This window comes from Parasteatoda tepidariorum, chromosome 6 (genome assembly GCF_982258835.1).
Source record: "Parasteatoda tepidariorum strain Cologne lab strain chromosome 6, Ptep-v5.0, whole genome shotgun sequence".
NCBI lineage: Eukaryota > Metazoa > Arthropoda > Arachnida > Araneae > Theridiidae > Parasteatoda > Parasteatoda tepidariorum.
This window is the reverse complement of record NC_141760.1, coordinates 103,650,711-103,663,169: the sequence shown is the minus strand read 5'-3', so window position 1 is coordinate 103,663,169 and position 12,459 is coordinate 103,650,711. Positions and strand designations below refer to the sequence as shown.

At 31.2% G+C, this 12,459-nt stretch overlaps 1 protein-coding gene across 3 annotated transcripts; it reads left to right on the top strand.

Moving 5' to 3' along the window:
• The first annotated feature begins 3,743 nt into the window (after nt 1–3,743).
• On the top strand, nt 3,744–12,459 carry Bap55 (Brahma associated protein 55kD). Of its 3 annotated transcripts, none has more exons than XM_016054745.4 (2): nt 3,744–3,848; nt 9,073–12,459. In XM_016054745.4, exon 2 carries the CDS (start codon nt 9,133–9,135, stop codon nt 10,420–10,422), a length of 1,290 nt encoding a protein of 429 aa, XP_015910231.1. In that variant the 5' UTR covers nt 3,744–3,848; nt 9,073–9,132; the 3' UTR covers nt 10,423–12,459. The 3 variants fall into 3 exon arrangements, with proteins under 3 accessions (XP_015910231.1, XP_015910232.1, XP_042901620.1); XM_016054746.4 differs by lacking the exon at nt 3,744–3,848 and adding an exon at nt 3,853–3,912; XM_043045686.3 differs by lacking the exon at nt 3,744–3,848 and adding an exon at nt 3,905–3,927.

The window sequence follows — 12,459 nt, the reverse complement described above, 5'->3', positions numbered from 1 at the left end:
TGCCATAGTAGCAGACATAGTTTTTGAGAGGTTCCTACGAACTTTCAATTGTAGTTAAAAATTACCAATAATACTTACATTTTTTTTTGTTTCGGAGAATAATTGTATTTGAATAAATATTTTTTTTTAAAAAATCTTTACATGGTTTCTACAATATCACTTATATGAATGTGATAATCGTGAAATTATTTATAATTCATTAAAAACCATCAAAACTTTTTAATAAAATGTTTTTTTTCGGTTGTAAAAAAATTGCTGAAAAATTATATGCTTACTACGCCTATGCTTAAACGAGGAAAAAAAAAAGCAAAACAAGAACGTTATAAAAATCTGATGATTTAATTTCAAAGTCACGTATAGCATGTATGTAATTTAAATCATGAAAAACCAGTTTGTATGACATAGACTATGTTTGTATAAGATGATTATTGGATTGCTAGATTAATTAGAATAACTGGATATTATTATTTATATTATTAATTTTAAATCCCTTTATGCTGTGTGCTGTAATTATCCTGAACACTAATTCCTAAGATTTTGATAAAATTCTGACTGAGATATTTATTTGCGACGCCAAATATGAAGTTTTTAATTAAATTGCGACCTTCAGGTGCCACAAACATTTTTAAACTGTGTAATAGAATGTTCCGCTTCCCCATTCAAAATTTAAAAAAATTTAATCTTCATTAAGAATTTAATCTAAATAGTACGCAAATAAGAGGTCGTTGGCTAATATTTTAACGAGGAAGTAACAAAAAGACAGTGAGAACTATCGAATCACTAGAAAAGAAGGAGGGAGGGCAAAACCGGATTGATTGCTCAATTATACTTAGATATAATTCTACCGATCTCCTTTCTATTTCTTTTTGTTTCACAAGAAAATCAAATATGTCTCATTGTTTGCATTCCAGCTTCCCTAATCGTGATTCGCTAGATTTCACAGATATTTTTTTTCTTGTTAAACTTACATGCATAAAGTTTAATGCGGCCTCTGTCTATAGTTTCTTCTACAATAGTTTCGGCTAAGATTCTAGAAATCTATATTGTAAAAACACCCTAGCCTGTATTAAAAGTAGCAATCACAGAATACCCCATATTTGATTAGATACTTTTAATTTCGCGCTAGAGCTGCACAGTGGGCTCTATTGGTGACGGTCAGGGAAACATCCATGAGGATGATCCGAAGGCGTGCCATCGCAATTTCGATCCTCCGCAGAGTGGATGGCTCCCCTGCTTTGGTAACCCGAAGACCTGAGCTCGAAGTCTAACACTTTATGGTTGAACAGTTTAACGAGAACCGATACAGCGCACCCTTGGTCCTTACGCATTCTGATCACAGTCATCACCCACCCGCTTACTGACAGCAGTTGGTGAGGTTGGACTTCAATGTTCAACTGCGAACCGTGTCTTTACGATCAGTCCACTGCGGGACGTTAGTAGTTTAGAATTGTAAAATTAAATTTTCAAATTAATCATTTATATGTGATAAACTACGTTGAAGCATATTTCTATATTAAGTAAAAAGTTTTATTAAGTAAAAGTTTTGTTGAGTACAAGTACAATTTATTATCCATTTTTATATTTTATTATATTCTATATCAGAACTATTACAACTGTAGACTTACTATAAAATAGGGTTATAAAATATTTTTTTACGGCAACTATAAGATGATGTTGTTGTTGTTCATTTACGTCGCACTAGAGCTGCACAATGGGCTATTGGCGACGGTCTGGGAAACATCCCTGAGGATGATCCGAAGACATTCCATCACAATTTTGATCCTCTGCGGAGGGGATGGCTCCCCCGCTTCAGTAGTCCGACGTCCTGCACGCGAAGTCGATCACTTTACGGTAGAACAGTTTAACGAGGACCAATACCGCACATCCTTGGTCCCTACGCAGGCTGATCCAAGTGGTCACCCACCCGCACACTGACCGCAGCCAGTGATGCTTGACTTCGGTGATCTGCTGGGAACCGTAACTATAAGATGAACCTGTGGGGAGAGTAAATATCGACAATATCAACCTTCATCTATAAAATTGTACCCCAACATGGAATCGAGATAGTACGTCTTATATACTAGTGAATAGGAATTGTATTTTTGTAGTGGTAGATACACTATACTACTCCCCCACCAGAATTATAGTTGTGATAGAATTCGATAAACGGATACCACTGGTTGATTTATTGCCGTGTTTGCGAGACCGGGTTAGCTGTAGTAAGATCACCGCACTTTTGAGTGCTGATCATGAGAGCTGTATTAAGTTCATAGTCTAGTTGCTCCTGTATTGTCCTTAGCAGTCGAGTGTATACGTTGTGTGTGATCGAGACCGAGTAGCAACAGCTTGAGGAAGTGGATTATGTCGCAGTCACAAGTAGAAAGTCAATGTGGATCATCCATCTAAGTAGGCAAGTTCAAATCGAAGTGGGAGTTTCTGAATAGGTGGTTCGGTAGGCGTGTTCGCATCGCGTCCGAAGGTCACCACAGGGCCGGCCCCTGGGCAGGGCGATCCGGGCGGCCGCCCGGAGCGCAATGATCTAGGGGCGCCAAAATGATAGTTAACAAGATTGAGAGGCGGCAGGCGGAATTTATCATTTTCATTTCTAAGCACATAATTCAAATAATATAATACATTTAAACATTAATGCAAAACCTAGTTGAATTCAATTCAACATGACAAAACCACTTAACTCCCCCGCCTTTCAAGAATTGATTGTATTTTATATAATATTTTTGGTCTAAATAATATTTTGGTCTAAATAATACTTTGGTTTATGTAATATTTTGGTCTTTTTGTATAATATTTTTGGTCTAAAAGACATGCCCAGAAATGAGCTACTGGCTCATTGCAAAGATTTGGAAATAGTTTTAACTGATGGAAATTCAAGTGATCTTAACGCCCTGGAACTAGTCGATGAAATAAGCATTGTTTCGTCATTATTAACAAAAAAGGAAACCCCTGTTGAAGTTCTCAAGTTTATCGCTACACTTAAATTAGCACCAAACCTCAGCATAGCATTAAGAATCCTACTTGCATTGCCAGTCACTGTTGCTTCAGGGGAAAGAAGCTTTTCAAAACAAAAAATAATAAAAAATTATCTCAGAGCGATGAGCGATAGAACACCAAATGATGAGCGATAGAACACCTCAGAGCGATAGAACACCAAATTAGTGACAAATTAGACTTGAAATCACTGGTTCGTGAGTTTGCCGAAGAAAAAGTTAGAAAAAGGGCATTTTAATTACTTTGGTTAGTTAGAATTTATTTATAATATAGGATATTAGTTTAGTTAGCATTACTACACTTTAATCTTTGTTATTTTGCCTTAAATGCTAAATTGCTTATCTTGTTATCTGATGATTGAGTTTTTAATGAAACGCTTTTTTTAATATTTTTTTTTTCAATGTTTTCTTGACTTTCTGATATGGTCGCATGAGATTTACTTAAAAAAAACGGGGGGGGGGGCGCAAAATTAATGTTTCGTCCGGAGCGCCAAAATGTCTAGGGCCGACCCTGGTCACCAATGGGGGGAGAGTTGTTTTCGACAATGCTAACCTTCATAAAGGAAAAGGTATAAATGAATTGAGTTAACATGTCTTATATACTAGTGAATTGGAATCGTATTTCTGTAGTGGTAGACACATTACAAACCACAAAAATAAGATGAACTTTAAAGTCGGGATTTTGTTGCCACCGCAAAAATAAGACCTACATTTCCTGGACATTAAATCTGGAGATAAGGAGTTTGAGTTGAGTTGCAATTTTTTAAGATGACCCTCCAGTTTCCTTTTTTAACTGTTAACTGTTTTGGTATCAATGGTTGTTGATTTTTGTGTTAAGCGCCGGTATGTAAGATATTTGTTTATTATTTTTTTTGCAGTAATATTGACTCAAATTTGGTTTAAAAATGTATATATTGTTGACGTAAACGAATTCTTTATTTATTTAAATGCTTTAAAGCAAATTTATCTGTTTTTAATTACATGTTTTTTTGTAATATGCAACCAACTTAAGACAGAAAAATGAATGACTTATGTAACTTTTAGCGCTTAAAATATGCGTGCCATATTTGCTACTCTATTTATTTTACGAAGAAGTTATATTTACTAAAGTTCTTTTTTATGCTTCAGTGGAATTTATTGAGAAAGCTGTCAATCTTTTCCATTTTTTTTGTACATTTGTTGTATACAAGTCGTTTTTCATGTAATCCATTTAAAATTCAACGTAAAGTGTCTTTTTTTTCTTCAAATGCACAAGCGTTAAATAGGCTCTTATTAATACTAAGAAATATACAATTTATGTTAATAAATGTGCATTTGATTTTTTCGAAAATACTATTGTATTTTAAATTGCTTTAATAATTTTGGGAGAAATTGCAGAATTAGAAATCCGTATTCTAATCAAATAATAGGCTCTAACAATTTTCTGCATATTCTTTTAATACAAATGATTTAATGATCACTAATAAAAAGGATACTTTTTTTGGTCATATTTCTTAGCATAATGAAGTTTTAAGTGTATCAATATGTTTATAATGCAGCATTAGAAAAAACAGAGATGATTGAATTCCGAATTCCAGGTTTTTCGTACCATTATTCCGGGTCTAAAAACTAGAAGCAGGGTCTGTGATTTTTCTGCAAATATTCTTAAAATTCAGCATATATGAAGATCACTGGTTCATGGACTTCTGCGATTTAAATCCTGTTATCGAGACATTTACATACACACGATTCTTTGTCCTATTTGATTCTGTTGGTTTTATGGACATTTTGATTGTGCCGGAATCTGCGATTATCGTGATTCATGTTCGCACATTTTTAATATCTAACATAGTTTTTTGTAATACGTGATATACATACTGCAGAATGTGTTCATGTTATCTAAAATTTATGGATTATGTATTTAGGCGATTTAACATTTTAATATCTCAATTTTGTATTTTCGCATTTTTGAAATCCAATATTGCAATTTTTGTGAGAAGTAAGATTTTTCTTGAATTAGTTATTCTAAAGGTGTGATATTATTCATTAGCAAGCAATTTTATTATAAATGTTAGTTCCAAAAATTATGTTGAATATGAAACATAGTTGGTTTATAAATTAATATATTGATATCGATGTTTTGCATATCAAATTATCAGAGTTTTTCACTTTGTGTCACAATTAACCTTGTAAAATAATATACAGTGATTAAGTTTTAAATCAATTTTGAATATTTTTAAACTATGCTTTTTTACGTAAGCGTATTTTAAAAGTAATAGAATCAATAAAAAACTGCATTTATACAATAATAATTTGCTTTCGCAGAAAACTGAAAAAAATTCCAAAAATAAGATGAAAAATAAAATTCAGAAAAACACCTCATACCTAGTTATGTTTTTGCTGTAGCAAGTATAACTGAGAATGAGGGGATGCTTACTACAATCAAAAGCATAATTAATGAGATTATTAAACATAAACTTTTGACCTTATCTTGTTCTATGCTTCCATTTTTTAAATAATTTTGAAAACTATCTGAACATGGAAACGAGGGTGTGTATTGAAGTATTTTTTAGAGACATCATAACTTGACTTGAAATTTACTCACATTAATTAGTTTATAATTATATTTTAGCCAAAAAGCAATCACACATAAGCTTTTGAAAATTACATGTCACTTCATTAAAAGCAACAGATTCACATTAGCAATTTCACATTTGATTAAAAAGAAATTTATTGGAAAATTTAGTATTTTTCATTTAGTTATATTTAAACTATAAAATTTTTTGCAAATATAATAGAAACTTAAGTTATTTTAAAAGATTTTTTCTTTTGAAAAAAAAAATTGTTTAAACCCTTAAACCTTAAATTTTTTAAAATTTTTGTAGGCGACTGACAGAGTTAGTAAGTTTTTGTCAGTTTTAACTGGTTTTGACTAAGGTTGTAGTTGGAGTCACGTAGTTTGAATCAGTGTTAGGTAGATCTTTGGGTAAAAAGAGTCAGAGTCATGGAGCCTCTAAAAACATGTTCTCTCTGACTCTATTTGTTGGCCTGTTAGAATTCGTTGGTTGACGAAGAGATTAAGACGACAAAGAAAGTATGTCATCTACTTTCACTAAAAATAAAGTTATTCTCAGAAGAATTTTAGTATTCAAATCATGACAGTCAGACTGCAAAGTTTACAACTGAGTCTCTATCATAATCTTCCATAGTTGAATTAGATTTTGAGAAAAATTTGCATAATCTTGAAATTCTAAGGATGATGAGAATGAAAATAAAGAAAGAAATAAGAGCTTTTATATTTATAAATGAAAAAATACAAACAAGATTTCTACACATATGTTGAAAAAATTAAGAAAGATGGTCACACCTCTGGGACACTTGTTTTAGAACTTATGTAAATCTATCCTGAAAAGTTAAATGAAGTAGCCGTATGAGAAACAACTCATCCACTACTCAAGCTAGTTTGAAAAAGACTATTTTCAGCTATAAAGTCTATCAAATCAGATATACGATCCTCAATCAAAGGAGATCTTGCTGAATCTATACTGTTTCTTAGAAAATACTAATGCCAGTTTTTCCATTTCATAATAAATGCTAGTTAATCAGGGTTGGGTTTTTGACGTCAAAAAGTGGTTTTTGACATGACAAGGGTATAATACTGGTTTAAACCGTCAAAAACTAAAGTTTGCCAAAAAAATATATAAACTTCAAAACTACCAACAGTTGCCATGCATTATATTGAAATTTAATTATACTATAGGTAATCAGCAGGTTTTAAAACATTTTTTAATTAAAATTAAGGTAAAATAACAGATTTAAAATCTCAGAAATTTATATTCAAATGCATGTGCAGAAAAATTTTGCACAAAATTTTTTTAAATATTTATATTTTGAAAAAAAAAAATTTTTTTTTTGATACTTAAGAAAATTAAAAGTTAATTACTATGCATTTTTGACATATAAGGAACATATAACTAATATTTATAAGGAACTTACAAGTTATGTTGTATAAAAACAAACTTGATACAAGTGTATGAAAAAAATTTTTAATGTTATACCGAATATATTTATTATCCAGTATGTTAATTTGAATTTAAAAGTAGTTATATTTGTGAATAATGATAAATATAATTCATATTGTTTATTATATTTATTTATAATTATTACACTTATCATTTTAAAAAAATTTTTACCTCTTAATTTTTTCCCCCACTTGTATTAAGAATACAAATAATGCATATCTTGAAAGCAAGAAGTAATTATTCAACAGCTGAATATTTAGATATTCAACAAAACTATGTATATAGTATTCAGCAAAATGAAATTCACAAGTATTTGGATAAACTAAATTTTCAGCATAGTAAATGAATAGGCTGAATATACTGTAAATCGACACTAACTACTCTGTGTATTTAACAGAAAGCACTTAAATTTGTATTGTCTTATGTTAAAAAGATTATTAAGAAGATTTAAAAGAATATTAAAAAGATTTTTCTTTAAAAGATGTCTAATGTACAAAACTGCTAATGTTTATGTTTAAAAATGTCTAATTTTTAGTATAATTTATACTATACACTAAATTTGGTTATAAATAAATTTCTTAATAATATCACTGCAGATTTTCAATAACACATGAAAATGAATACATAATATTACAAAAGATGTGAGCTTTCAAAAGTACAAGATTTTGGTTACTATTCAAAATATAAGTGTTTCTTCAAAATTTTAAATTTATTTTTTCTAGAACATATTTAGAAACACTATCCTTTATAAAAAATATATAAATTTAATATATTAATTAAATTTCACATATGAATATAGGTTTTTGACATTTTCGACATTTTTGACAGTGAGGTTTTTGACGTGACGGTTTAAACTGTCAAAAACTGTCACATGTCAAAAGCCTGCCAACCCTGTAGTTAATATAAATAATCTGTTATGCCATATATTTTTTTTGTAGTATCATTACTTTTATATTAAAAAAGAAGATTCAACTCATCTGTATACGTTTACATTTATATGAGAGGGTATCAAGGTCGAATTTACGCATAGTGAAGCCCTAAGCTGTAGGAAGCCCTTATATGTTCAACTTCATTTTCTATACACTAATTACCCCGATGTATTTCAGATGATTCGGGAAATTCCAATCTTGCATTCGAGTATTTAGACTTTTTAAGTCAATGATTCTATTGTATTTTTTTGGCAATTATTGCTTTTCATTTCCATAAAGTTTTTAAAATCCAATATTATTTATTACAACAATCAAATCTTGAAACGAAACACGTATATGCGTAATCTTTTTTTGAGGAGTCCGATTCGCATGATTTTTAATTTGCATATAGTTTTCAAAATCCAATATTATTTATTACAACAATCAAATCATGAGACGAAACACGTATACGAGTAACCTCTTTTTGAAGAGTCCGATTTGCGTGATTTTGTCGTCGATCTGTTTTTCGGTAATTGCTGCTAAGGATTTCATGATTTTTAATTATTTTTTTTAAAATGTGATTTACAAAATGCGAGAAAGGAAATAATTCCACAACAAAATGCGAGAATATCGCCCATAATATTAGAATAAGAAAATATTACATATTCAATGAAAATAACTTTTTTTTTGTAGACACATTGTTTTTGTTACTTTAAATTAGTTGCATACATCTTTGCTATTATTGAAAGTATCGGTCCTTGTTAAATTGTTCTGTCGTAAAGTGCTTGACTCCGCACATAGGTTGTTGGGCTATCAAAGTAGGGAAACCATCCCCTGTGCAGAGAGTCAAAATTACGATGGCATATCTTTGGATCATCCTCAAGGATGTTTCCCAAACTGTCGCTAATAGCCCATTGTGCTACTCTAGTGCGACGCAAATAAAGTACCTACCTACATTGCTGAAAGATATTAGTGCTAAAGAGTTTTGTTGCAGAATGCCCGAAAAAATTCTGTAACAGGGGTCACTTGAAACTGATTGATATGTTTAATTCAATTTTCCAAATGAAGCATTTGATGTAATTTTTTTTCCATTCTGCTTTATATGTATTAACTGTTTAAAATTTTTCAACTAATTTCCAATTTTTAATAATCTTTCAGAACTAATGGTGTACATCTGAATTTTTCATCTGATACCAAAATTTACTACTTCTCTTCAAAATGAGTGGAGGTGTTTATGGTGGCGATGAGGTAGGAGCCCTAGTGTTCGATTTTGGCCACTATTCCATACGTGCTGGATATGCTGGGGAAGACACACCTAAAGCTGACATACCAACTATGTGTGGAGTATTGGAAGAGAATGTTTCAGATGCTATGGAAGTCAATGGAAATAATACATCAAGTGAAAGTGCCTCTCAGAAAAAGTATTATATAGACACTACTAGTATTCATGTCCCACGTAAAGGTATGGAAATGGTTTCATTTTTGAAAGACGGCATGGTCGAAGACTGGGATTTGTTCGAAAGAGTTTTAGATTATGTGTACAGCAAGCACATTAAATCTGAACCACATTTGCATCCTGTGCTAATGTCTGAGACTTCGTGGAATGCACGTTCAAAACGAGAAAAGTTGACCGAACTTATGTTTGAGAAGTACAACATTCCTGCTTTTTTCTTGAGTAAGAATGCTGTGCTTGCAGCTTTTGCAAATGGACGGTCAACTGGAATCGTTGTTGATAGTGGAGCGAGTACGACTTCAGCCGTACCGGTTCACGACGGGTATGTGCTGGCCCAGGCCATCGTCAAGTCGCCTCTGGCTGGTGACTTCATTTCGATGCAGTGTAAGCAGTATCTTGAAGAACATCACATGGAAATCATACCGACATATATGATTGGTTCCAAAGAAGCGGTCAAAGAAAATGATCAACCTAAATGGACAAAGAAAAGTACCCTCCCCGATGTAAACAAGTCATGGCATAATTACATGGTTAAAGAAGTGCTTCAAGATTTTCAGAGCTCTATCCTCCAAGTGTATGAAACTCCATATGAGAAAGAAGCGGTTGAAAATCTCCCCACCACTCATTATGAATTTCCCAACGGATATAACCAGGATTTCGGAACAGAGCGATTTCAAATCCCCGAAGCACTTTTTGACCCGACGAATATAAAAGGTATTACAGGAACTGCAATTGGTGCTGCGCAAGTGGTGACAACAAGTGTGGGCATGTGTGACATTGATGTACGTCCCAGTCTTTACGGTGGTGTAATCCTGACGGGTGGTAATACTCTTATCCAGGGTTTTACCGAACGTCTCAACCGTGACTTGTCTGCCAAAACTCCCCCCAGCATGAGGTTAAAGGTGATCAGTTCTAATAATGCGGCTGAACGGAGATTTAGTTCGTGGATTGGTGGCTCTATTCTTGCTTCTCTTGGAACTTTTCAGCAAATGTGGATTACTAAGCAAGAATATGATGAAGGAGGAAAAAGTCAAGTTGAAAGGAAATGTCCGTGAAAATGTTTTTACAATTTTGATTTTCATTTTGACCAGGGTGCGTAGCGTTTTTTAAAAAGTGCTTAAAGGTGCTTATTTTTGATTTTCATTTTTCAAAAGCCCTTAAAGGTGCTTTTTTATTCGGGGTTTGTAAAAAGTGCTTAATTTTCTATCTTTTAAAAAGAGATTTTTTCCTTACCTTATTGATTGTCGTTCTAAATTACAAAAAATGCATTATTTTCACAATTTTCTTTGCTATATTTATCTGAAACTAATTATTTTATCACGATTAAGTAAAGTTTTGAAAATGTTTCTAAATTTTACTGATTTTATGTTTTATAAATAAAGAACTTTAAGCGATAGAAAAAAATAATTTTTATTACTGCACAGGTTCAGATTAATTTTTTTTTTTTGGAAAGTGATTAAAAATATCTTTTGAGTGCTTAAAAAGTACTTCAAAGGGGCTTATTTTTTGTTAAAAAAATCTGGCTACGCACCCTGATATCTTTGGGTACTTCTGCATTATAAACCTCTAAAATAATTATAAGCTAATTGGTGTTATTTTTTTAAAGTCTTTTATTACTGTTCTTCTTAAAATTTAATTTCTTAAAAATTTGATGAATAGTCATAAATTTATTATTTTATTATTGTAATTTCATTGCTGTTTCTTTTATTTTTATTTATTTATTCTTAAAGTAATAATATATACAGTATGCTTTCTATTAACCAGTATGATGGGTTAATACCTTATTCCAGAGAATTTAATATATCAAATGATTGAAGTTTTGATATAAAATTAAAATTCAGTTTATAGATAATATAAAATATGTTTTCTATAAAATTTTAACTATAATTAATACAGGAAGGTTACAAATTTCAATGCTGTATGTAGATTTATTAGTGAAGTGCTCAACATCAGCTGGAAAGTTCTGTGCAAAAGGAAGGGATGAGATAAGCACAGTCTTTCCATACATCCACATTTTAAAATATGATAGTGTACTAATTTTCGATAATCAGGGATATCACTGGGAAAATTTTGTTGTTGTTTTCTGTTGCTTAGGATTTTTTAACAGATCTTAAATACTTTAAACTTTTGTATAGCTGGTTTTGAATCTACAATTGGTTTCTTTCTACAAGCTGAAATTTTTTAAAATATTTTTGTTGAAATGTACAAATTTGAAAACGTATATAACAGGGAATGCCATAAATGTTGTGACAAACTTTTAGGAGATTTAGGGTGCATCATCAGGAATAAAATTGCATTGAAACCCATGCTCAGAAATGTCATTGTACATGTCTTGGGGCGTTTCCCTATTATTATGGCTTGTTAAAAAAAATATATATGAAACAGTTCATAATAGGAAATCGCCCATAACAGTGTATGACAACATTTTCGGTCATTTCTTCCTGTGCAGTTTTAGTCCTGATGATTTGCCATAACTCCTTTAGAAGTTGGTTGCAACATTTACTCGGCCCCTTGTTATATATAATGTATTTAAACTATCACATTTCAACGAAAATAGACTAAAAATGCTGTTTAAAAGAAAAAACTAGCTTGGAGCGAGAGACTGATTGCAGATTTGAAATTAGCAATACGGAAGTATTTAAGATTTGTTAAAAAATCTCATTCAATAAAAAAAATAAAAATAATTTTGCTACTTAGTTATCAGCTCTAAATTTCAACAATTTTTTTTTATTTTGACTGTTTTTTGACACTGTTTCACTTCATATTTTGTACTAATTTTTAACTTCCAATATTGCAGAAGTTCCTAAATTTGTGATAGTATTTTTAGTTTTTTTTTAAGTTTAAAAATTTGTAATGCACTCAATTAGGTTCACTATGTCTCTAATGATTTTAAAAAGGACTATTTACCCTCTAGCTTATGAACTGTTTCTCGAATTTTCGTTAATATGATCTGTAACAGCATCGGCTATTATTTGTTGCTGTTTCAAAATAGGAGTATCATCTGATGGATTCATTTGCATTTTTAAATTGTGTTCTATCATCTGTTAATGTAAAGCATTATTTTAAAGATCATTAAAAATTCACATTTTGAA